Source organism: Megascapheus bottae, chromosome 10, assembly GCF_031878675.1.
Source record: "Megascapheus bottae isolate mThoBot1 chromosome 10, mThoBot2.hap1, whole genome shotgun sequence".
In the NCBI taxonomy this organism is placed as follows: domain Eukaryota; kingdom Metazoa; phylum Chordata; class Mammalia; order Rodentia; family Geomyidae; genus Megascapheus; species Megascapheus bottae.
The window spans coordinates 21,342,384-21,370,001 of record NC_143518.1 but is presented as its reverse complement, the minus strand read 5'-3'; the positions used below and the strand labels follow the sequence as shown (position 1 = coordinate 21,370,001).

Genomic DNA, 27,618 nt, shown 5'->3' with positions numbered 1-27,618 from the left:
ACACTCTCTTTTTTTCTTATTGTTCCAAGTATTAGCTGCCAAAGAATAGATATTTTAGCTATCTATTCAGACTAGGTGTATAGAATGCTATACAATCAATTGATCCCCCCACATTGTGATTTCACAAAACTTCTCTAATTGTCAGTGCAGTGCTGATGAGCACATTTTGCTTCTGGATTTTTTTTAGAGCATCCATGTTTAATATTATGAAATATGATCTGTCTGCTCCTTTCTCCACCCTCTAGAGCAGTGATAAATTTGAGAGCATGCTCAGCAGAATCTGATTACATTATGCACAGTACATATGTTCATCACCAAAACAGTACTCCTCAGAATGTATGCATGTACAATGAATTGCTGAGACTTCAAAATTTCAGTTCCTCAGAACCAATTTTATTAGTCAATGTATACCAAAGATAGGTGGTAAAAGAAGTACTAGTCTTACAATTTTTTTTCATTCCTGAAGCCCTCTCCTATCATAGACTATGGTTTTCCATCTTTTGATTAAGCTTTGCTAGCTGTGTGCCGCTGCAGCACCAAAGAAACTGCTTTGCAGCCTGTCACCTCTTCTGGGAGACAGCCATCTTGGTCTCGGAGAGTGGGGTCAGCGCCAGACTGGAGCAGCAGCTCCACAATATCCACAAATTCACAGGCAGCAGCTGAAAGGAAAACCAACAAATATGAAAACAAGTTTATAGTGAGACAGAGAAATGACTCCACTTGAGCAGGAAAGGCAAGTGGTGAGTAATAAGGATCACTGAACAGTGAGCAGCTAGCAGTAGCTTAAGGATGATCAGGCCTGGTAATGAGAACTGTGGCTCATCACTGGATTTCAAAGTCTTACAAGAATCAAATTTAAAGTTTTGGTTGCTTAAAAACTGAGAAATAGGGGCAAGGAGTTTGGTCCAGTGTGGATTTTAAAATCTTACAAGAATCAATTTAAAGTTTTGGTTGCTTAAAAACTGAGAAATAGGGGCAAGGAGTTTGGTCTAGTGGTAGAGTGCTGGCCTAGTATGCACAACGACCTGGGTTTGATTCCTTGGTACCATATACATAGAAAGAGCCAAAAGTGGTGCTGTGGCTCAAGGGGCAGAGCTTTAGCCTTGAGAAAGCCCAAGAACAGTGCTCACATCCTGAGTTCAAGCCCATGGACTGGCAAAAAACAAAACAGAAATATACATCATACATATACATTTATATATACATATACATGCAAACATAATACCCATAAGTTGTGAGGTTTGTTGACTATTCTTTAAGGATAAGATGATGGCAAAGAATAAAAAATACATCACCTAAAAGTATATTTTATGTTGATTTTTATTTCAGAATGACAGGTGTTCTGGCCATGTCCAAAGGCTGTAAGTTCTTTATTAGAAAAAATACTTTGTTTTGTCTTTTTAGATAGGGCAAATGTTTTGCTAACTGAGTTTTGTATTCTTTTTTTTTTTTTGGCCAGTCCTGGGATTGGGCTCAGGACCTGAGCACTGTCCTTCGACTTTCTCAAGGCTAGAGCTCTACCACTTGAGCCTCAGCACCACTTCTGGCTTTTTTCTATGTATGTAGTATCAAGGACTCGAACCCGGGTCTTTGTGCATGCTAGGCAAGCACTCTACCACTAGGCCAAACTCTGGGCCCCGATGAGTTTTAAAATAAATAAAAAGGGAACGAAGTCTGGGCTCTGTCCCTGAGCCTCTCTCTCTGTGTTCAAGGCTAGTGCTCTACCACTTGAGTCACAGCACTGCCTCTGTTTTTTTTTTATGTGGTACTGAGGAGTTGAACCCAGGCTGCATGTATGCTAGGCAATCATTCTACCAAGCTACATTCCAAGCCCAAAATGTGTTTGTGTTTAAAAAAAAATTTTACTAAGCGTATACTATGCCAGTCCTATTAAGGATACAGGTAAGGCTCTAGTATCTATCTATCTATCTATCTATCTATCTATCTATCTATCTATCTATCTATCTACCTACCTACCTACCTACCTACCTACCTACCTACCTATCTATCTATCTATCTATCTATCTATCTATCTATCTATCTATCTATCTCTTCCCCCCTCCCTCTCGGCATAGGGAAGGAGGAAACTGAGAAAAAGCATTTAGCCTTTCTGTGTTAACAATGATAGCTGTTGATTTTCTCAGGATGTCCAAGTTCCTGATATTCCTGCTTTGCTGTGCTGTTTTAACCGAAAGGGAGGTTGGTTTTTATCAACAGCTTTATCCTCATACATTGAAGTGATTATTCGTTCTTTAGGGTTTTTTGTTTGTTTGTTTTGCCAGTCTTGGGGCTTGAACTCATGGCCTGGGCACTGTCCTTGAGCTTTCTCAAGGCTAGTGCTCTACCACTTGAACCACAGTACCACTTCTGGCTTTCTCTGTGTATGTGGTACTGAGGAATCAAACCCAGAGCTTCATTCATGCCAGGCAGGTACTCTACCATTAGGCCACACTCCTGGCCTGTTCTTTAGTTTTTTAATAGGTTGATATGGTATAATACAACAACTTTCAATTGCCAAGCCAACCTTGCGTTCTTATGATATACTTACTTAATCATGATTATTATCTTTCTAATAACTTACTAAAGATTTTTTTCATCTATGTTCATATAGGATATTAACCTATAGTTTTCTTTCTCTTTAATGCCTTTTCCTTATATGGTCTGAATGTAATACTGGCTTTATATTGGAAAGTGCTCTTTCTTCTTTAAAACATTTAATAGAACTCATCATCAGAGGCCTGCAGATGTCACTGTGAAAGTTTTGAGTCCAACTCAATTTCATCAATAGATATAAGGCCATCCAGATTTCTTTATTCTTTTTGAGATGACTTTGGTAGCGTATATTTTCTAATTTTTTTTTGGCGTTCCCAAGGCTTGAACTCTGGGCCTGGGCACTGTCCCCGAGTTCTTTAGCTCAAAGCTACCACCCTACCCCTGGGCCTGGGCATTGCTTCTGTGCCCTTCAGCTCAAGTCTACTGCCCTATCTCTTGAGCCACAGAGCCATGTCTGGTTTTCTAGTAGTTAACTGGAGATAAGAGTAGGAAGGATTTTAGTGCCTGGGCTGGCTTTGAACCTCAATCCTCAGATCTTAGCCTCCTGAGTAGCTAGGATTACAGATGTGAGCCATCACACCTGGCAAAAATTTGTTTCTTTATATATTTCTTTATATTTCAGAGGGAGCTTAAATTTTTTTATTTAAGACAGTTCAAATTTCTGCTTCTCTTATGGTGCAGGAGATCAGTTTTTCTTTTATATTTGAAATAATTTTATACAATTTAGCCTAAGCTGTCCTGTCTTCCCTGCCTCTGTTTCCCAAATGCTAGAGTTATACAAGTATAGTATTATGCCTGGCTTGTGAAGTTTCTTTTTCTTCTTTTTAATAGTCCATAGTATGGTCTACCTCATGAAATATGGTGAAAGTTTGGTGTGCAGTTAAAATAACATGTACCATTTATAACCTGAGGTGTTCTATTAAAATTAAAGGTACAGTCTTATGAAACTCTGCTATATCCTTAAATTTTTGTCCACTTGTCCCATCAACTTGATTTATGGCTTGATAAAAATTTTCTTCTTGGGCCGGGAGTTTGGCCTAGTGGAAGAGTGTTTGCCTAGCATACACAAAGACCCAGGTTTGATTGCTTGATACCACATACAGAGAAAAGCCAGAAGTGGTGCTCTAGCTAGTAGAGCACTAGCCTTGAGGACAGTACTTAGGCATTGAGTCTATGTCCCAGGACTGGCAAAAAAAAAAAAAAAAAAAAAAAAAGAAAAAAAAAGGAAAAAATTTTCTTCTTGCCTTTTTGTGTTTCATAGTGTAGGGCAGCAGAAGTTGAAGCAAAATCCCCCCCCCCCCACATAAACAGGTCTATCTCTTTAGTGTGAATTTTGGATAAATTTAGTTAGTGACTGAACTCAGCTTGGGTTTGATACTGCTATAGGTACCTTTAAGGCACCATAATCTTCAGATTTTTCCATGCTTAGCATAGGATCTTGGGGTTGGGGTTTTCAGTATTCCTCTTTAACCCTTGGTTGGACTGGTCTCTGCATCTCTGAACCACAGAGGAAGTCTCTATGCTTTTGTTCCCCCTTATCAGTAGACTATTGCTGCTTTCTATGCATGGTAGGAATGAGATTGTACTGGTCTTAGCCATCAAAGGTGGGGATTCTTCAGTGGCGTCTTTACTTCCCTATCATCCCCTAAACATCAGGAGGGACAGAGAGAAAGGGAGAGAAAGGTAGACTGGGGTTGAGAGAAAAAGAGGGAAAGGGGGAGAGACAGAGGAAAGGGGAGAGGAAGAAAGGGAGAAGGAGAGAGGGAGAGGAGAGGGAAGAGGAAAGGGAAGAGGAGAGAGAAGGGAAAGAGAAGACAGGAGAGAGGAGATAGGGGAGAGGGCAGTGGGAAGAGGGGAAGAGGGGAAAGGAGAGAGGTGTTCTGGGCTAGAGAGCCTCCTATTCTGCCCCCTAGTGGCAGGGAGTCTTTAATATTTGCTTTGAACCAGGCCAAGACACAAGAAGAGGGAGGGAAAGTGAGACAAAAACATGAGAAGGGGTATCTATGTTCAAGAAGTAAGGTACCCACTACTTGAACCAACTGTAACCCCTCTATATGTTACCCCAACAATAAAACACACACACACACACACACACACACACACACACACACACACACACACACACACACACACGAGACAGGAAGAAAGGAGGACAAGTTTCTGTTACCTCAATGGCTTACGGATTTATGGGTGAAAGATTTGCAATATGGTTATTAGAGTTAATAATGATGCATTGTATTTTTGAAGTGACTAAGAAAATTAAATTTTTTTTTTTTTGTCAGTCATGGGACTTGAACTCTGGGCCTGGGCGTTGTCCCTGAGCTCTGCAGCTCAAGGCTATGGCCCTGCTCCTTGAACCACAGCGCCACTTCCGGTTTTCTGATGGTTAATTGGAGATAAGAGTTTCATGGACTTTTTAGTGCCTGGGCTAGTGATTTGAACAGTGATTCTCAGATCTCAGCCTTCAGGCATGAGCCACCACACCTGGCAGAGAGTTGATTTTAAGTGCTGTCACCACACATAAAAAGCATGTGAGTTTTAATTGTGCATTACAATGCATATATACTTCAAAACATCATGTATATTAATATATATAATTTTTAGAATTTAATTTTATTGTCAAGGTGATGCATAGAGGGGTTACAGGAAGTGGTGTTGTAGTTCAAGTGGTAGTGTCCTACGCCTGAGAAAGGCTAAGGACAGTGCTCAGGCCCTGAGTTGAAGCCCCTAGACTGGCAGAGGAGTTACAGTTAATAGGTACAATTTTTATATATAGTATATATGTATAGTTTCATACTTGTAGTCCAGCCTTTAGGCGGTAGGCCAACCTAGGTTACAAGATGAAATTGTCTCAAAATATAATAGTAGTAGTAAAATAAAAACTGAAAAACTCTTTTAAAGTCCAGGAAAGCAAAAAAGTTCTGCGCTCATGTCATTGAAGAGGGTTCTCTTTTTGATTCCTCTCATATGAGTTCTACATAATGCTAAAAGCACACTGAGTAAATAATCCCTCGGGTCTCAGTTTTCTAGTTCTATTATAGTAGCTCACTTTAAGAATGCATTAATGTGCCCAGGCCCAGAGTTCAAGCCCCACAGCCAACAAAAAAGAGTATTAATATTAACTATTTTTAAAAATCTACTTTTATGGTGGCTCCCTTCATGTGTGTTCTGCTAAAGCAAAAAGTTCTTTGGTCTTTGTGGGGTTTTGCCACTCTTTAGGGGCCTTGTAATTTCTGTTCTCTTAGGGGTTCATAAAAAGTTAAGATTTTTGTAGCTTGCTAGTGTGTGGGGAAAGTTCTCTTGCGATTTTTCTTACATCTTAAGTGGAAGTAAAACTCCAAGAATTTGGTTTTCAACAATCTACTTGTAAAATGTTTGTTTTTTTTTGCTATCTGTTACCACTTTGGTAAAAGATAAGGTGTGTTGCTGGCTTTCCTGGTCATCTCCCAAGTGGGCACCTCCAGCTGAGTGCTTGAGGGTTATATGCTGTGAAATGGCAAGAAAACAGTCGGCTGAGACAGGTTATAAATTTAGAGTAGCTTTGGTGATTGCTTATATTAGGTATCCCAATGAGTTTAGGTACCAAGCTGCATAGTCTGCAAATACACAGGCCTCAGAGGTGGAGGGCAGATATTTTCTGAGGTAAAATTAGATCACTTGAGAATCCTATCTCTGCCTTCAGTGGAGTGCGATTTCTTGATTGGTTATTAGGACTACAAATGTTAAACTATTATTTGATAAAAGAGTGAGTAGAAAATAGAGAAAAGATTGAAGGAAGCAAGATATACTTATTTCAATCCTGTGACAACTGTGGACTGGTTAAGAGTATATTTGGAGTCTCAGAAAGTACTCTGCATCAAGTACTCTGCATCTTAAAGGATGGTACAGAGAGGGAAGAGGGCAGAGACATAACTGTTTTTGCCAAAGGATCAAAGAGAAAGTGTTCAGGAGTATATTGCTCTTTTGAGAATTTTTTTTTTTTTGTGGGACAGGGGTGAACTTATTTTCTTGTCTTTGGTGGTACAAGAGGTTTGAATCAGGACCTCTTGGTTCTTGCTTAGGGCTGGCATCCTACCACTTGAGACATGCCTCCATCTTTTTGTGGTGTCAGGGACTGACTTATAATAAATATACACTGTACTATATCACCAGTTCTCTGGTTTACACTGAAAATTTAGGTAGCCCCTCTGTACAACATGTTAGTAATAACAATAAAATTAGTTAAAAAACCTGGAAGGAGTCTCCCAAAACAATTTAAAAATATATTTTAGATTTCATAGTTGTTTTTACCATGAAACACATACCAAGTTATATTTAAATGGAAGATAATCTCTTATAAAATACAAAAAAAGGATACACTGCCTCTATTAAGTAGCTGCAAGAAGAGAGGATTTATCCTGCTAAGAACTAGCTACATAATAACTGTACTTTGAACGATAATCATTTAACTGTTATTCCACAGCTATCAGTCTTAACTTACTGTAGGGAACATTTGATTGACTTTAAAAGCAGCATCACAAGAATAAACTTCCCAGTATTTAAATCTGTAACTCAGGATAATAATTAACATAACCTATCAGACGAATCTAACCTAACATTTCAGGATAAGAATCAGGGCTGGCAGACTCAAAGGAATATAGGCTCAATGGTTTCTCCCATTTGTCAAAATCAGTAGAAACCTTGGGCTCTCCTAACAGAGATTTACAATAGAGCAAAACTTAGATACATAAGGCCATATAGTATGACACTAAATGAAAGGACCTCCAGGATATAGACAAAAGCCATATAATGAATGATTGTTGTCCTTAATGTACTATGTTACCTCTCATCTCTTTTGTTGTTCCTTGGTTATCTCATATTGTTACAGTATATCACCTTGTTATCTGATATATTGTATATATGTGTATTTGATTATTTGAAATAGGATAGGGAAGGGGGAAAAGCAAGATGAGGGGCGGGGGTGGGGGGAGGGAAATGGGGACCAAGACATGAGAAAGGGTATCAATATATGTGAAGTAACGCACCTTCTATTTGGTGAATATAATGTGATCCTTCTATTAATTACAATAAAAATATATAGAAAAAACAAAAGAATCAGGGCTGGGCCAGGAGCATGGCCTAATGGTAGAGTGCTCGCCTAGCATGCACAAAGCCCTGGGGTTGATTCCTCTATACCACATACACAGAAAAAGCCAGAAGTGGTTCTGTGGCTCAAGTTGTAAAGCGTTAGCCTCGAGAAAGCCCAAGGATAGTTACCAGGCCCTAGAGCTCAAGCCCATGACCAAAAAAAAAAAGGAATGAAAGAAAAGAAAAAAGAATCAGTAAGGGCAGGGAATTTGGCCTAATGGTAGAGTGCTTGCCTAGCAAGCACATACCTAGAAAAAAGCCGGAAGTGGTGCTGAGGCTCAAGTGGTAGACCTCTAGCCTTGAGAAAGTCCAAGGACAGTGCTCAGGCCCTGAGCTCAAGCAAAAAAAAAAAAAAAAAAGAAAAGAATTAGTAAGTAGACAAGGTGTTATAACTAAAGACACAGAAAAGTTTTCTTAAACAAAGGGTCATTAGTTTCATGTGTCCTGTATGACAAGACAGTGAGATGTGATATAATCTATGGGTACCAACCCAGGAATGGAATTTAAAATTTAAATTGTACATCTATAGGACTATAGCCAATCATCTAGAAAATGCTATCTCAATTGTGTAACAATGTTCTAACTTGATAGAACTGCAAAACAGTACTTCAAGGCAAGGGATATGGTATCTACATTAAAGGAATTTTATTAACAAGCGCTTGGGTTTATACAAAGACAGTCACATGAAATGTAAATAAGCAGAATGTTGTAGTACAGAGAAGAAAAAGGAGACACTGACTTAAATGACGGGGTACCTACTTTTAAGTCATACCAATTAATCTTATTCTGATACACAAAAGGCACCTACATTACCCGTAGGAACGTAGGTCACAAAGGTGCTCAACAAATGGTTGGTGGAAAATGTACTTCATACCTCCAATTAGATAGTGAGATACTCGAGAATATACTCTTTTGCATTCTTCTCTTCACTGAGTACAGTGCTAACAACTTAGCATTTGCTCAAATACGTTAGCTAATTGATTTCTCTGCATCCTCAGTGAAGTACAAGTCACACAGAGTTGTATTTCATAAATTCATAGGCTGCATAATCCCTTAAATCAAAAGCAAAGATGATGAGAGAGGGATGAGAAGGAAAGAGTGCTAACATTTCACCAAATTAATGAGGAAATATATCGGTGCCCACAATGTGCTGGGAAATACAAAACCAGTCATAAGCCCATCTCAGAAAAGCTTGGGCAGGTCTACAGGGAGTAGTCCAGTTGCTGAATTTATGGTATCCTGGGAACCTCTATTTGTCAAGTGCCACAGAGTCAGCCCTGACACTGGCACAGGTGAAGATGAATTTTCATTCACAGCAGTGAGCCTTCTGACTCCATTAATCCTCAGGGTTTTGATGATGAATTTCTTTCTTTTTTATTTTATTTATTTTCACTCTAATGCCTCCTCCCACTGCCCTGTAAGTGTAGAGGGAACAGAACAGATGGTGCTTTACGTGGAAGACTGAGGGCTCATGAGGATACAAAGCCTGCCCACTCTGTAATCACATGACCAAACGTGTAAGAAAAAGCCTTGATTTCCCTTGGGGGACATACATGCAATGATATTAGTATTCCCAGTGGAGGAAAAGAGGAGAGGACTAACAGGCCATTTATAAGGAAGACCACACTTATACCAATATACACATCAGCAAAGACCATGTTTTATCACAAAATAACATGTAGGCTAGTAGCTGAAAATTCAAAACACTCAGGTAAAACACAGGCAAGTAAGAGTTTAAATATGCTACTATATATATATAAAAAAAAACATTAGAATGAATAAGGACATGTGGTAGTACAATGCTGGCCTCTAGTTAACCTGTGATTGGCTCTGACCCAGTTTTAATCCAAAGAAACCAGGATTTACAACCTGCTTAAGGATGGAGTTTGACAACTGATCTAATCAGAAGAGCTGTCAACACAAGGACAGCTGTCAAGCTCAGCCATAATTCATAAAATTAATAGCTAAGCCCACAAAGACCTCCCCAATACTGTCTGTACTCACTGGGTTTAACTGTATTTACAGTTTTATGAAAGTTCTGACACAGTAAGGATCCTAAAATCAAATTAAATTAACAAAGCTATTGAGTACTCTTAAACAGAGTTAAATGGTATTAAATGATTAAATGGATAAAATATGCCCGCAGACCATGTGGCATATCATAGATGCCACGCCTCCAGTCTGTCATTTTGCTGGTTATTTTGGAGAGAATCTCCTGGCTTTTTCTGCCTGGGCTGGCTTCAAACTGTAATCCTCAAGGCCTTAGCCTCATGAGTACTTAGGAATAGATATTTCGGCCACAGTTACTCTGCTCAGTGTTCTATTTTCATATGTACTTCCTCTCCATTAACCCTTCTCTGATACTTATGAGCTAGCAGAGTGATTATTCTCTGTAATCACTTTTTCTAAGATATTGTTGGCATATTTTACTGAGTAAATAAGTATTCAATAAATGTTGAATGGAGAAAGCGTAATTAAAAATATAGAACTGGCAGGGTAGAATACTCCTATAATTTAGCTTTTGGAGGCTTAGAATCTGAGTGATATCAGCCTGGGTTATATACTGAGACTCTGTCCTTGAGGCAACTCCCCTACTCCCCCCACCTAAGCATGGTAGTTCAAGTTTATAATCAGTAATCTTGGCTACTTGGAAATGGAAGTCTGAGGTCAGCCCTAGCATAAAAGTTTGGAAGACTCTATCTCAACAAATAGCTGGACTCAATGTCTATATGATAAGATATATGGTAAGGAATGCTCCAGATACTGTGATATGTATTAGACTACTATTAAACAGTCAACTGAATAAAAGAGTTGTGATCAGTTGATCAAATTCACTGAGACCACTACTAAGTAACAAATGTGTGAATGTAGCCTGAATAGGCTGACAAAAGAATGATTCATCTTCCAGGCTAATCAGAAGAATGGTGTAGAATTTCATCATCCTACTCAGAACAGTGTGGTATTTAAAATTTAATATTTATGTAGTGTTTAGAACAATTAATATTTTTGGACCACAGTTGATCAAAAGTAGCTAAAATTGCAAAAACAAAGCAACCTACAGATAAAGGGGCTACTATACATAAAAGGAAGTATCTCTTATAGGAGAGATACAGATTCTATTGTAACAACTGGCATCTTAGATGTGACTAACAATACCAATTATAAAATAATAACCTTTCAACAGGGGGTTGAGGGAATCTCCATTTCTGATGGTAGTACAGAAATGCTTAATTTAGTGTGACTGCATCTGTAAGAATTGTAACAGCTCATCAACAGAAGTTATTATTTCCACTAGGTTATATAAAATTAAGACAAATATCTTACCATAATGAAGAGCTGTTTGGCCTTCATTGTCCTGCCAAATAAACAAATAATACATTATAAGAGTGCACAAAACGAAAAGGATAATGAAAAATACTTTGCTGGTCAATTAAGAGTTTTCTGCCAGATTCACTTGAAATCTCAATCCTCAGATCTCAGCCTACTAAGTAATTAGGGTTATATGTGGGAGCCACTGGCACTCTGCTTATTTTCTTCTGATCACATTTACCAATAAATACTAAATACATATTTTCCAGCCTAACTTCTAATTAAAAATGAGTACCTATAATGTCCCAGTCACAGTGGTTCCAGGCACTGGAAGCACACACACACGAATGAGACAGACAATATCTCTGATGTTATTTATCTTATATTCTAGGGGAAAAACAAGAAACAAATATATCTACTAACAGGCAGTGAGTTGGGCATTCTGATACATGCCTTTACTTCTAGCTACTTGGGAGCAGAGGCAGGAAGATCACTTGAGCTCCTGATTTCAAGACCTGCCTAGGCAACATAGGAGACCCCAACTGAAAACAAAACTGAAAAACAACATTGAGTGGTGAGTGCCCAAAAGAAAACAACAAAAAGTAAGAGTAAGGCACTTGAGTAGTGTGAAATGCTGTTTTAGAGAAGGCAGGGGTTGACAAAGTTGTTAAGATGGCTGGGTAATCCAAACAGCAGAACCTGTCACCATCTTGAGCTTGAAGCAAGTATGTTACCCAAGCCATGACTGAAAATTAAGAGTTTTCCCTGAGGATTTTTCAAAATGGAGCCACAGGACAAGACTGTGTATACAGGAAGGTTTTTTACTTTGCATAAAACTAAAGAGTATAGTGAAATAAGTCAGAAATAAAAGGACAAATATTGTATGATTCTACTTATATAAGATAACCAGAGAAATAAAATTCATAGAGAAAGCAAGTAAAATAGTAAGTAGTTAACAGGGTGGGCAGGGTAAGAGGGAAGCAAGGGAGTTAGTGTTTAACCAGTACAAAGTTTCAGTTATCGATAGGATGATAGTGATGGTTACACAACAGTACAAGTGCATGTAATGCCACTGAACTGTATATTCAAAAAGAACACATTTGTTGAGTATATTTTATCACAAGAACAACTAAAAGATGTAAGATCTAAACTACAGGTGTCAATGTTCACTTTTGGGAAAAACCCCTTTGTTGTAGGAAAGAATGAAACATTTACAAAGAACCTAGTTGTGATAAGAGATAGACTCTGGTTTTTCATCTTTCCAGCAATATCCCTGCTTTTTTATAGTTAAGAAAAGAACAAATACTTCCTAGGCAAATGTAATCTTTTCGTGACCTGCAAGGACAGAATACAGCCTAATTTTTATGACCTAATTTTTGCTAATCTATCTCCAATTCATTGACTGTCAATTCCCAGTAAGAATACTGATCTGGACTTGCATAGCCATAAATGCTTTTCACTAAAATAACAAAAAAACTATCCTCCAACTTTCCAGAGACAATATCATGTTTCAAAATTATATGTACTTATATTACATATATATAAATATATATATTGATTTTTTCTTTCTTTTTTTCTTTTGCCAGTTGAGGGGCTTGAACTCAGGGCCTGAGCACTGTCCTTGGACATTTCTCAAGGCTCTACCACTTGAGCCACAGCACCACTTCCAGCTTTTTTTTTCTATGCATGTGGTACCAAGGAATCCAACCCGGGCCTTCGTGCTTGCCGACCACTAGGCCAAGCTCCCAACCCCGTGTTTTGTGTGTGTGTTGGCTCTGGGATTTAATACAAGGCCTGGTGCTGTCCCTGAGCATTTATGTTCAAGGCTGGTATTCTACCACTTGAGCCTCAGCCCCATTTCTGGCTTTTTGGGTGCTTAATTGGAGATAAGAGTCTTATGGACTTTCCTTCTTCTGGCTGGCTTTGAGCCATAATCCTCAGATCTCAGACTCCTGAGATTAGATTAGGATAAAAGGTATGAACCACAGGTTTCTGGATTTGATCTCTTAAATTAGACTCATGGTGGAAAATCAGGAATTTTGACCTTATGCCATAAGCAGGTTATTACATTAGTTAAGGACATGGATTCTGCCAAATGCCATGTGAACTTGGAAGAGGACTCTAGCCTCAGATGACTTTCAGCCTTAGGCAATACCTTGTGCAGATGCCTGACTTATCACACACACACACACACACACACTACTGTTTTCTATAACAGAAAACTCACCTTGAATGTTACTGTATTTCTTTGTGATACTAATGACTGATGCTCTAATTTATTTCACATTTGAGTCACCATTTGAGCCACTAATGCTTACTGTACAGATATAGTTAAAAAATAATAGAGTTGCATAGAGGGACTAGATTTTTCCATGACATGACTGAGAAATTCTTTTCCTATCTAGTAATTTGACACTTAAAATACAAATTTTGTTTAAAAAATAGTGTTTCTAGCTAAACTGGGCTCTGGTGGCTCATGCCTGTAATCTTAGCTATTTAGGAGACTTAGATCTGAGGATTATGGTTCAAAGCCAGTCCAGGCAGGAAAGTCCATGAGACTTTTATCTCAATAAACTAAAACCAGAAGTGGGCCTCTCATGGTGCAATTTGAAAATCATTTTCTAGGGACTTGAGGATGGTGGACAATAAATCTTTGAATAACTTAGATGTTACTTTTCACTGGCTATTTCTTGGCATTTTCTAATCCTCCAGAGAAAAATGGGACTGTCTTAATAATTGAAGACAACTCTTCTGACTAGTTCATGTAACTAGTTTTCGTAATGGTTTGTCTGAAACAAAAAAGGGTATATATTCAAAGCACAGCAAAGTAAAAATACTTGATTTTCTGAAAACTTTTCTTTTTTGGGTAAACATCAATTCAAACACAAAAACTTCACCAGAGTGAATAGTCACTCATCTATAATCAACTGGAAAGTTGAGTATTCTCAAGCCATAGTCTCAGTGCAGAAAAGTCTGTTTTCAAATGGTCTGCAATGGAGATGCCTTTAACAGATAATATGCAAATTGATAAATATCCATTGTAAAAAGGATAGGAGAACTACTGAAAGGAAAACACTCAAAGTTAGCATCTATTGATTCTTCATCCTTCTAAGGCAACCAAATAGATTCATATCTGTACAAAGTTCTTAAGTTTGAGAACTGCAGCTAAAATGACTGCATTGACTTTCACATCATAGGAAAATCACTGAAGAGAAAAGGACTGCAGTAAAATAAGCACAACATAAATGAGCAATTGAAACGAAAGAATGGTTATGGCCTATGTCCACAAAGTGCTCTTAGGTTCCATCTTATTCAGATGCAGCTAGCATGAAAAACATTACATGCTACCATCTATAACATTTTAAAGATTAACAATGAGAAAAGAAAACACAGTGAGGAAGAATGGCATTGTTTTTTTTTTTTTTCTTGCCAGTCCTGGGCTTGAGCTCAGGGCCTGAGCACTGTCCTTGGACTTTCTCAAGGCTAGAGCTCTACCACTTGAGCTTCAGCACCACTTCCAGCTTTTTTCTATGTATGTGGTACCGAGAAATTGAACCCGGGTCTAGGCAAGCACTCTACCACTAGGCCAAACTCCCTGCTCCTGGCATTGTTTTATATATTTAAAATCTCTTTGATGTCTCACAAAATACAAAATAATTAAATATTTATATTTGTTTTCAAATTCAATTTGTTGTGATAATATTTGTGACATGCCTTTGAATAATACCACTGTGTGCTAACAGGAGAATGAGTATGAAATAGAGAAATAATGTATTGGAATTATTATAAAATATTTCTGACTTCATGGGACCCCTATACCTAAAAAGCTTTATTAATTCATTGGCATATAAATCAGAGATTTATACAAATATTTATCTTCAAGAACATTCACTGTTTAAATCAACAAACATTTACTGAGTACTTACTATGTGCTAGGTACCTTCTTTTTTTTTTTCAAAACAAAGAAAAGCTGTATTTCTTCACCTTAAGTTTTCAGAGATGATACAGGTTTACAATTCAAATTCCCACATCCTGAAAGATGTCTCAAATAATTCATCACTCAAATCAAGAAATACAGTAATCTGGAATTCACCACATCTTAAGATATAATACAAGCTGCTGTAACTGACGCCCACTGTGAGGACACAATATGAAACAGAAATATACAAACAGCTCTTGTGACACAGGGGATGAAACTGATCCGATAGGGTATGAACGTGTGTGTGAAGACATAACAGTGAAGTTTCCTCCATAACCAATATTAGCCAGCTCAGTGTAAGGTAATAGTTTAACATGTTTATAGCAAGATGCTGAGGATTCATGTCAGTAGTCTCTAACTAGGTAAATGTTAAAGACAGATATACAGTTTTGAGAAACACTGAAATTTGTGTCTTTGTTCAGATGGCTGTCAGGTCTATTCAGGTGATAGCTGGGTGCCAATGATTCACACTTGTAATTTTAGCTACTCAAGAGGCTGAGATCTGAGGATCATGGTTCAAAGCCAGCTCAGGCAAGGCAGTCTTTGAGACTCTTATTTATAATTAAGTACCAAAAAAGCCAGAAATGAAGCTGTGGCTCAAGTGATAGCCCTAGCCTTGAGCAAAAAAGTTCAGAGACAATACCCAGGATATTCACTAAGTACTCACTATGTGCTAGGTACTTTCTTAAAAGTACAATGAACAAATCCCTGCTTTTATCTGGGGAAGTATGGGAAGCAGAAGAAATAAAGTAAAAAGTATGTTAGATGATGTTAACTGTTAAAGAGAAAGAAAGATAGGGAACATTGGGAGGAAGAGTATAGTGTACCCTAAGCCTGTTATAGTCTTTGCCCTTCTGAAATTTACAATCTAGCTTCTACACTGCAAAACAGAAACAATTAAAATATCTTAAAAATGGCATGACTATAGTATATTTGTACAAAGAAACACAATTATACTAATGGAATAAGGAGCCAATAGATGTTAATAAGAGTATCTACCTGGCTGACAGGTTAGCCTAGTGGTAGAGTGCCTGCCTAGCATACACGAAGACCTGGGTTTGATTCCTCAGTACCATATACATAGAAAAAAGCCAGAAATGGTGCTGTGGCTCAAGTGGTAGTGCTCTAGCCTGGAGAAAGCCCAAGGACAGTTCCCAGGCCTTGAGTTCAAGGCCCAGGACTGGCAAAAAAAAAAAAAAGAGTATCTATGAATACAAGACATTCATAAGTAGACAGAGTGATTAAAAACACATATAGTAGTTGGGTGGTGGTGGCTCACACCTGTAATTCTAGTTATTCAGGAGACTGAGATCTGAGGACTGCAGTTTGAAGTCAGCCTAGGCAGAAAAGTCTGTGAGATTCTTATCCTCAATAAAGTTCCAAAAGGCCAAAAGTGGAGCTGTGACTCAAGTAGTACAGCCTTATCCTCTGGCAAAAAAAAAAAAAAAAAAAAAAAAAAAAGCAAGCTCAGGGGCAGGCAGCACACGGGGCCTGAAGTTCAAGCCCTAATACCAGCACACACACACACAAAAAGCATGTGTAGTATGATACCACTTTGTAGATAAAAAATGGTGTATTAACTTGCAGAAAAAAAGTAGAATGTGCGTATATCTCAAGTGTAATATTATGGATGATAGTTTTTTCTCTATTCTTTTATGCATAATTATAAAAACTTCTAAAATTAGTATTACTTTGATAATAATGCCACCATAAAATACACTTGTACTTTCTGAATTTGAATTTATGTACATACAAAATTAACATTCAGTTATTAACAAGTTCTTACCAATAAAAACCAACCAAATCATTAAAAATGGTTACTTATGATTTTCAGAATTATAAGCATAATAGCTTTTCTATTACTTCCTAACCCATTTCTTGTTTGCTATATTCCCTAGCCCACCATACCTAATTCAGGGCTTTTGTGTGCAGATCCTGTGGGTTGAAGTACACTAGTGCGTAATGTGAAATATTGAGATATTTTATTTGTCAACTTAGGGCATGTCCACCTAGAAATCAATTACAGAAGAGACATGAATATAAGAACCATGACGACTTCAATCACAGAATTGATTGGCAAATTGGAAATAGACAGACAGCAGGCCAACCAAGTTTGTCTTCTAATTCTATGTTCTTTCAAGTGAACTATAGAAAAGAAGCAGTTTTTAAAAAAATTCAAGAATTTTTTTAGCTCTGAATTATTTGTTTAAGCATTTTGATATGTCTAAAAGTTAGATATTTGGGTAAAACAAAAGAAAGAATTATTTAGGGATTCAAATGTAACTTCTCATATTTAGTTTTTGAATACCTAGCAAATAATGAGTATTCAAGGCATGTTCCAACAATAAATTTATTAAATTGAAATGATTATAACTCATTAAAACCTATTCAGTTTTAATTAATAACTAATTTAAACCAATTACTTATATTATGATCCACTATAATTGTTTTATAATTATGATTTTTATTATGATAAACTATAATTATGTTTAAAATAAAACATTATTTTATACCTATAAAATCTTTATCTCTATTATTCTTCTGTGCTTAAATAGACTTTGTATTAAAGCATGAGTATGACTCGAAGCATTTTTCTCAACCTCAGAATATGAGATTCAAAACTTCAGTCTTTATAGAAATTCTATTTTAAAATATATAGAATAAATGGAATTGAATGTCAGGAATGAAAAAGTGAAAGCTTTTACTCATCTGGTTTACAACTCATATCAGCTAATTTTTCTAGATTTAAATTGATTAAATTTTTTGGTTGTTTCATTTCAAATGACCACATAAGAAAAGGGCTGTTTATCATAGTTATTTATGCTTTTTCTTTTAGTTTAAAGGAAATGTTCAAATTTAATAAATATGAGTTATTATAAAGAACAGCCAAACCTATTCAAATAAATTAGAATTGGTCACATGTTGAAATCTTTGTAAGGGATTATACATTAAGGTAAAATAAATATACCCAGTTGAATTAAAACTAAAATAACCTAATAGAGTGTAGAAAAAAAATCATCAATGCTTAAGATCCAAAAGACAAAAGCATAAAAACAACTACACATATCTTCCACATTCCTTGTTTCCAAATAAATCTCACATTGTTACTGTATCTGACTTTTGTTTCCTGGTATATTATCTGTACATTTATTTGTTCATCTGAAATAGGAAAGGGAAGGGGGAAAACATGATGATTGGGAGGGGATGGATGAAGGGAAATGGGGACAAAAACATGAGAAGGGGTATCAATGTGTGAGAAGTAATGCACCTACTATCTCTAGGTAACTGTAACCCCTCTATACATTATCCTGACAATAAAAAATTATTAATAACTTATAAGGATCATAAGTGAGTGGCAATGTGGGGATTTAACTACCCAGAATCTTAAATGAAAGAACATAAGGAGAAAAGTGCTTATTACTAAGCCTACTGTGACTAGTTGCTCATTGATAGACTCATTCTCTGCAGAGAATCATGGAAGGTCTCTTCCATCCAGTCTGTTCTCAGAGACTGAGACCGGGTTCTGAAACAACCACCACCACCAATGCTATCAAGAGCACCATCACCACTACAACCATCACCACTGCCACTACTGCCAACATCATCATCTCTCCTTTTTTTTCCCATTTTAATTTTAGCAAGGAAGTATTTTAGTATTACAGGGCTAAAGTAGGGAGAAATAGAAAATCTTCCTAACTTTTTCCTAAGCCATTCTCCTATCCCCTTTCTCCTGTCCGTATATTGCTGTGAATACATCTGTATTCTTTTGCTCTCTTAAAAGCAAGGACAGGCCAAGAGTGTGGCCTAGTGTTAGGGTGCCTTAGCATGCATGAAGCCCTGAGTTTGATTCCTAGGTACCACATACACAGAAAAAGCCAAAAGTGGCTCAAGTGGTAGAGTGCTAGCCTTAAGAAAGCCCAAGGACAATGTGTAGGCCCTGAGTTCAAACCCGAGGACAAAAAAAAAAAAAAAAAAGCAAAGACTATGCCATAATATATAGGGTGTTTTTTTTTGGGGGGGAGGGGCATTTCTGGGGCTTGAACTCAGGGCCTGGACACTGTCCTGGAGGCTTTTTCAAGGCTGGTGCTCTACCACTTGAGCCACAGCACCACTTCCGGCTTTTATTGTGTATGTGGTACTGGGGATTCAAACCCAGGCCTTTGTGCATGCTAGGCAAATACTCGACCACTAGGCCACACTCCCGGTCCCACCATACTATATATTATATTATAATATATCTTTTTATCTTTATGCCTTCTATCTTGCACAAAATTCTGCATTTAATAAAAATTAAGTAAGAGCAAAGAAAAAGAATCTACTTTTAAGAAAACCCAAACATATTTAGTTTCTTATGTTTGGTGTTAAGTATCTGGTATAAGGCCTGAAATAGTAGGAGAAAAATGCTGACTAGTACCATATATAGTAAACATATTGCAACCAGTTGATCACTTTATAGAAAAGTTCCATTTAGTTTGAGAAAGTTCTATTTAGTTGAGAAACATTAGATAGAGGCAACAGGAGGCAGAAAAGTCATGAAAAGTGAGAAGTGAAGGAAGAAAACAAGGAATATAGAGTAGAAATGGTTAAGATAACAAGCAGAACCTAATGGCAATTAGAAGGAATAGGGCAACAATAATATCAGCCAACAGAAATTAGAAGATAGGAGAGAAGTGGCAAGTTGCAGATTTTTTAGACCACAGAGATCAGATGACTATAAAGAGGCCTAGGTTACATGCCAACTAGTAGATTTTAGCAATCTCCGGAGAGAAAGAGAAGTCAGCCTTATGTCTCACACAATCTTAAATACTCATAGTCAGTACAAAGAGAAGGAAACTATGAAGTACAGAACATATTTTTCTAAAAAGTATTTTTACCTGGTATATTATAAATAAATTTATTTGAAAAAGGGAAGGCAAGGGAAAAAGGGAGTAGGTGAGGGAAGAGAAAGTGGGAGAAAAACAAGGGAAGGGGTAACAATGTTCAACAAATATGTTACCCACTACCTGACTAATGTAACTGTAACTCCTGTAACTGTAACTAATGTAACTGTTACCCTGACAATAAATAAAAAGTATTTTATATACAAAGAAACAGAAAGCAGAATGTTAACAGTTCAGTTATTTAAAGCCAATACAAATCTAGAATGTCTCTTTGTAAAAGGTGATAGATAATTAAGATTAGGGAAAACAATGAAACACCTAGAATGTACTATAAGCACTACACAACCATGATTTCTTTTCTTCATTTTCCTAACAACTCTATTACATAAATTCCTTTTATTTTTGATGGTATTGAGGGGTTTGCTTTCTCTGTCACACTACTACTTGAACATGCCTTTAGCCCTTCTTTTACTGGTTAATTGGAAATTAAATTTTTTGGGGGGGGGGCAGGCTGACTTCAAATGGTGATCCTCTAGACCTCAGATTACAGGAAAGAGCTGCTGGAAGCCGAACTTACTGTTCTCATTTTTAAACTGGACAAAATGGGGCCACAGGCATTATATACTTTCAATGTCCCAGGACCTTCTGACATTAAAATTCATTACTTTCTCTATTATATAATGTTGCCAAAAAAGGAGCAGGGGAAATCCATACAAATACAAATAAGGAGAAATGTGAGTAAGAACTTGAATTTTTGCAAGTTAAAGACATTAGTCTCAAATACAACAAGTTTGTGTAGTCCCTAGTACCATAATTCAAAATTAACTCATGCAGGGAGACTGAATAATCTTTCTCTTCAAGACTACATGTAGTAAAGGTGCTAGGGATTGAACTCAGGGCTTCATGTTGGCTAGGCAAGTGCTCTACCACTGAGGTATAGATCCCCAACCTTAATTTTTTTTTTTCTTCTGATTCAAGTGATTACTTTTTCAAGCAAACATAATTTGAGAAACTGGTGCTTAGGCCCACCCCTACCCCCCTTTTTATTTTCAGCAAGAGGGTTTGAACTCAGGGCAAGTATACTGAGTTATGACTTCTGTGCTCAAGGCTAGTGTTCTAACACTTGAGACACAGTTCCACTTCCAGCTTTTTGGTGATCAACTGGAGATAAGATTTCTTGCCTGGGTAGGCTTTGAACCTCAATCCTCAGACCTCAGCCTCCTGAATAGCTAGGTTTACAGGTGTGATCTGCCAGTGCTCTGCTAATGCCTTTCTTTTTACCCTGAAATAAAAATGATTACTTTTCTTCTTGGTTCTTTTCTCTAGTCTTAATGAAGTCTTACAAGTACTTCAATTTCTCTTCAACTTTTCTCTCTGAATGTAACATTTCAAGCTGCTTTTGTTTCTTTAGTCCTGAACTCTTTAAATAATAAAAATCACATAGGTCTTTTGTATGTGTATGTGTGTGTGTGTGTGCGTGCGTGCGTGCGTGCGTGCATGCACACGTGTGTGCGCACATTTGCATGTGCATGTGTGTGGGCATGTGCTCACCAGTCTGGGGCTGAACTCAGGGCCTGGGCACTGTCCTTGAGCACTTTTTGCTCAAGGCTAGCCCTCTACCACTTCAGCCACAGCACCATTTCTGGCCTTTTCTGTTTATGTGGCACCAAACCCAGGGCTTTGTGCATGTCAGGTAAGCACTCTACCCACTAGGCCACACTTCTGATCCACATATGTCATTTTTTTGTTTGGCATTTTCCTATTCTCTCTGATATCATGTAATTTTGATATAAACCACTATATTATAAAACAGTAGGGTCAGCGGGCACTAGGGCTCACGCCTGTAATCCTAGCTACTCAGGAGGCTGAGATCTGAGGATCAAGGCTCAAAGCCAGGCACAAAAGGACCCGAGACTCTTATCTCCAATTAACATCTAGAAAACGGAAGTGGGGCTTGGCTTAAGGGTAGGGTGGTAGCCTGGAGCTGAAGAACTCAGGGACAGTGCCCAGACCAAGTTCAAGCCCCATGTCCCACAAAAACAAACAAACAAATAAAAAACAGATGTTTCAATCCTCTTCAGTAACAATTTTAATATTTCTTCTGACACTCCTTAAGTCAATGTGTTAAAAGACTATTCAAGTATCTGGTAAATCAATATATAGTTACAGTTGTCGTTACCCAAACACACTCTTATCAATTCCCATTAGAATTAGTACAACTGTGTTCACTGGTATTCCTTCCTAATTCTCTTTCCCTAGTAACAGTACACTGTCACGAGATGAACATGCTTAAGTTTTAAAAATCTCACAGCACATAATTTGAGTAATTATGGATTTCACTTCCATAGTCTTGAGTTGTTGTTACCTGGGGTTCCTACCATCATGTCAGCATTGATCAAATATCACCTTGGCTTATTAGACTACAACTCTAAAGATGTGCCTAACTATATGGTTTTTATAAATCTTACAATCACTTTCCCACTTTCGGAGTATCTTTCATTATGGCACTTGATTATACACTGGCTTTTAACTGTTGGTTAGTTATTTAATGGGATTCTTATTGTCTCAGACAGTGAGTGACCTGAGGGCAGAGACCATGGTTATACTTCTTTTGTGTCTCCCTGTGTCTTACCAAATCCAGGTCAAGAAATATTTAATAAAAATACTTAGCTTGACATTAATAATCTCCTTAAGTCCTAATCTTTCCTTAATCTCTGAAAAAAAGGTTTGTTTTTTTTTGCCAGTCGGCTTGAGCTCAGGGCCTGAGCACTGTCCTTGGACTTTCTCAAAGCTAGAGCTCTACCACTTGAGCCTCAGCACCACTTCCGGCTTTTTTTTTTTTTTCTATGTATGTGGTACTGAGGAATTAAACCTGGGTCGTTGTACATGCTAGGCAAGCACTCTACCACTAGGCCAAACTCCCAGTCTGAGAAAGTTTTTTAAATTTCCTTGTTTTTGTATACTTGGTTTTGTTTCTATAGTAGTATATATGCTAAATTTCTAGTAATAATTCTTTCAATCATTATAAAACGTGAAATATAATGCAAATGAATTTTTTCCCATACAAAACTGAAAGTAAAGTGAAAATTTAACCTAGATAACTTTATGTGGTCTCATGACTTCTTGTATTTGTTAATTATCCCTTCAATCTGGGTGTCTGTCAGTTATTTGTCAGATATTAATTTTTTGAGAGCATAAGATACCACTTTATAAATATATTTGACAAATATATTAAGAAGGCTTCATCCCATCAAATCCTGCAGAACTAGCATTTCTGGGGATTGAGGCTGAGATACCTTTTCTTAAGTTTGTAAGAAAATTCAGGTGCTTACAATGCCTGAAGCTTACTATCTTAGAAAACAGTATAAATACTATAAAGAGCTTGCTCTTGAGAGATTTTAAACCTGACTTTATTAATCTCTCAGCCTGTCTTTTCAATAAAATCTTACCCGATTATTGTTCAAAGTAATCAATCACTTTATTTCTATTTATTTTATTCATTATTTTTTTTAATGCTTTCTTCACAAGAAGATAACATACACCAAAAGAGCATATCTTGTTTACGAAGGTACTGCATTTACCCAGAAGAGGTCTGGATATGTAATAGGTAGTAACTTAAACATGCACAGAATAACTGGCTAATTTTAGCAGGTTCAGGAAATTCTTTAGCAATACTTTCATGCAATATACTTGAAAAGAATAAAACTATTCTTTAGGTTGATCCCACTAAGATCTGGATCGAAAATAACTTCCTTGAAAATTTTTCTTTGTTAGTTTAGGTATTTTACAGTTCGTGTCTCCTTACTGGTTAACCAGAAAAATTTGGGACAGTAAATTATAGAATATAACTGTAACTCTGGACATACAGCTAATCAGTTCAATAATAATTTCCAAATGTACTTAATGGACTATTAAATCAGTAATTAGAAATCAAATTTTGCTGGGCTGCAAAAGATGTCAAAATTATGTATGCTCAGACTAAGATATTCTAAAATTAAAATTTTATTTAATTAGCATTCCTCAGAGAAAGATATTTTAAAATTAAGATTTTATTTAATTAGTGTTCCCATAATCTATATTAAAATTTATTTGTATGCTGCTGACTTACAAAAATACATGTGGAGTAGGATAAATACACAAAAAGAGCTTGTTGTGGTGGGTAGGAAATTCAATGACATAAAACAATAAATAAAAAAGCACAGCCAAGAAAATGATTTAAGGTTTAAGGTGTACAAAGATATTAATAAAGTGAAAAACTTTTATATAAGTTGCTTTGTGGGGCGTTTGAAAACATTTCTTCCTTTCACCCACAGTTTTGTGAGTTAAAGTTAATGGATTTCTATTGCATTCTTGTTGTCATTACTGCCAAATGCTTTCGTATGGATGAGGCAGATACCTGGTTATTTAAGGAGCAGGATAAATGGACCAAGACAGCTTCCCCCATCCCCAATTCACTAGGGAACGTTTGAGAATTCCACCTGACATGAGGACAGCACAGTGCTCTTAAACAATCTGCAGTTTGATCCGATTGTTCCCAGTGGGGGAGGTAGGCCGCAGCTCACTCAAGAGTCATTGATTGGATTAACAGCCTAATTCCCAACAGATGAATAGAATACTGATGTCTTGTCAGCCTAGATCACAAAAGGAAAACACAATCTGCTTCTACAGCTCAGAGATTTAACCCTCCAAGTACCTTCTAGCAATAACATCCATTCTGAGTACCATAGTTTCATCAGAACTGTTTACCTACAAAACTATCAAATGTGGTTTTATTGCTACCCATAAGCTTTCATTCTCTTCTGGGAAATAAAAAATGTTTACAAAACAAGCAAGATGTAATTTAATTTTCATTGTCTAGGTTAGTCTTGCAGTCTATTCTTTTCTTGGCTTACTCTAAATAAATAAGCTAATTGCTTTGTTTGAAGACCCAATAAAGTAGAATAGAGCCTGAGGAACAGCAAAGTAACAAAATGTACACATTTTTAAGTGAATAATTTTAAAGAATGGAATAAAAGAATGTATAAAAAGAAACAGATTTTCAGATTTTCTTTTTTTGGTGCCAGTCCTGGGCTTGGGCTCAGGGCCTGAGCACTGTTCTTGGGTTTTTCTCAAAGCTAGAGCTCTACCACTTGAGCCACAGCACCACTTCTGGCTTTTTTCTATGTATGTGGCACCGAGGAATTGAACCCAGGTCTTCATGCATGCTAGGCAATCACTCTACCACTAGACCAAACTCCCGGTCCTTGTCCTTGTTTTTTTTCAAGGCTAGAACCCTACTACTTGAGCCACAACACCACTTCTGGCTTTTTTTTTTTTTTTATGAATGTGGTACTGAGGAATCAAACCTGGGTCTTTGTGCATGCTAGGTAAGCACTCTACCATTAGGTCAAACTCCAGGCTCATCAGATTTTTAAATAAATGTTAGTTTTGCTGGGCGCAGTGGCTCACGCCTGTAATCCTAGCCACTCAGGGGGCTGAGGTCACGGTTCAAGGCCAGTCCTGGCAATAAAAAGTCCATGAGACTCTTACCTCCAATTAACCACCACAAAACCATAAGTGGCGCTGTGGCTCAAGGGATAGGGTGGTAGCCCTAAGCTTCAGCTCAGGGACAATGCCCAGGCCCAGAGTTCAAGTCCCATGACCAAAGAAGAAAAAAAAAAGTTGATTTAGTTTATTTCTTCACATTACTGCTACTTCCCATCCTGTAGGTAATTTAATAACTTTTGTGTTTGGCTACAAAATTAAAGGCCAAATTAAAAAGTCTTATTTCTGATAACTGTCTCACTGAAGTCATTTACAAATTAGAATTCTATGACAAAGATATATGCAGTATCTCCCATGCCCTATCCCAGATAGCCTTTTATTTTATACACCATTTTGGATGTTGTATATTATATACTAGTTGTGAATAACAACAATGACACTAGTGGAAAAAGCTGTTCATTGCACTAGGCGATTTATATGCATCACTTACTTAATCCATATGGCAACTTTATGAAGTAGGTATTAAATTATGTCATTTCACAAGAAATGAAGTTCAAGTTAAATAACTTTCTTAGGCCATGTGATTTGCGAGTGACAAAGTGAGAACTTAAATTAGGTCTTATGCCTTTAAAACACTACTGAGAGTTTCTTGGTGTATCCTCATGTTTTTCTGAAGATACTTCAGTATTTTGAGATATTATAACTAAGCATCTTACAATCTGTCAGTGATCTTCTGGCAAAACATTGCTATGTGCATGAATGTCTGGTACTACTTTTCCTTTTAACAATAGCACTAGAAAATGATCCACTGCTTTGAAGTTATAGAGTATTTATTTTTATCCCTTTATCAGGTGAGGTTGAATTCTTCTGTACAGTATCTCTGACTTCTCCTTTTTTCTACACTAATAAACTATATCTAGGCTCTAGTATCAATAATTTATCTGATGATCTGTCACTTCTGTAAGGAATTTCCTAAATATGGCCCTCTTCTACTTAAAACTTTGAAATGTTTTCCAATTGTCTTTAAGTCAGATAATTAAGGATTTCCCCAGCTTTCATTAGATTTTAGCACATTGCTAAGATGCCTTAAACTAACAATGCATATACAGTTCAAATATAAGAATATAGTATATAAGTAATATAGATTGTTTAAATTAGTTATATTACATTAGATTATGATTTAGTTACTTTTGGTTACACTTTTATACTATTCTGTTGAAAGATATTTTTAAAAACCAGCAATTACGGGGCCGGGAGTTTGGCTTAGTGGTAGAGTGCTTGCCTAGCATGCACGAAGACCCGGGTTCGATTCTTCGGTACCACATACATAGAAAAAAGCTGGAAGTGGTGCTGAGGCTCAAGTGGTAGAGCTCTAGCCTTGAGAAAGTCCAAGGACAGTGCTCAGGCCCTGAGCTCAAGCCAGGTCTGGCAAAAAAAATAAAAACAAAACAAAAACCAAAACAAAAAACAAACCCAGCAATTACAAAAGAAGATTACATTGTTTAGGTATAAATAAAGAAAAAGCTCTAGTGGTAATTTCAAAAACAACCACACAACATAGATGGCATAAAGCACCTTTCACTGTACTATCTAACTTCCCACAAATCTTCTGATATAATGTACTTAGGAGAAAATAAAAAATTTGTACTTGTATAATACTTTGCAAAAAACTTTCAGATATGCCAATTTATGTGAAATGAACAATCTGGAGGTAACTATTCATAGCTTCATTTATGTATAAGAAAACTCAAGTCTAGTGATGTTAAGCAACTTGTTCGAAATAATATAGTAAGTCAAAATACTAATTTAAATTTAACTGGTGTTTAAATTTATGTTGTCTGTACAAGTGGAAAAAGAAATGACAATCTTTGCGATATTGTTTATCTCTGCTTATAGAGTACAATAAAAAGTTAAGATTTCTTCCTGTACCTGTCTTCCAAATATGTTACATATGTTAACTCAATTAAGTATTAAGACTAAAAGGAGAGTAGTCTTTTAAGTAAAAAATGTAGAGTTCTGTTAGTACAAAATTATACAAAACAAGTATTGAAGCTGGGTGTGGTGGCTCACACCTGTAATCCTAGCTACTCAGGAGGCTGAGATCTGAGGATCAAGGTTCAAAGCCAGCCCGGGCACAAAAGGACCTGAAACTATGTCCAATTAGCCTTCAGAAAACGGGAAGTGGGGCCTGGCTCAAGGGTAGGGCAGTGGCCTTGAGCGCCCAAGCCAGTTCAAACCCCATCACTCCCCCCCCCGACCCTCCCCAAAAGCTTATTAAAACAAGTA

At 37.0% G+C, this 27,618-nt stretch overlaps 1 protein-coding gene across 1 annotated transcript in view; it reads right to left on the bottom strand.

The window, feature by feature from the left end:
* Nucleotides 1–376: 376 nt before the first annotated feature.
* Acbd6 (acyl-CoA binding domain containing 6) overlaps nt 377–27,618 on the bottom strand; it is a 116,784-nt gene continuing 89,542 nt past the window's right edge. Inside the window, exons 7-8 of the mRNA XM_090340316.1 lie at nt 11,005–11,035; nt 377–659 (exon numbers count right to left, since the gene is read on the bottom strand). Coding sequence (XP_090196442.1) covers nt 505–659; nt 11,005–11,035 — 186 coding nt within the window. The 3' untranslated portion in view covers nt 377–504. The remainder of the gene's footprint in view (nt 660–11,004; nt 11,036–27,618) is intronic.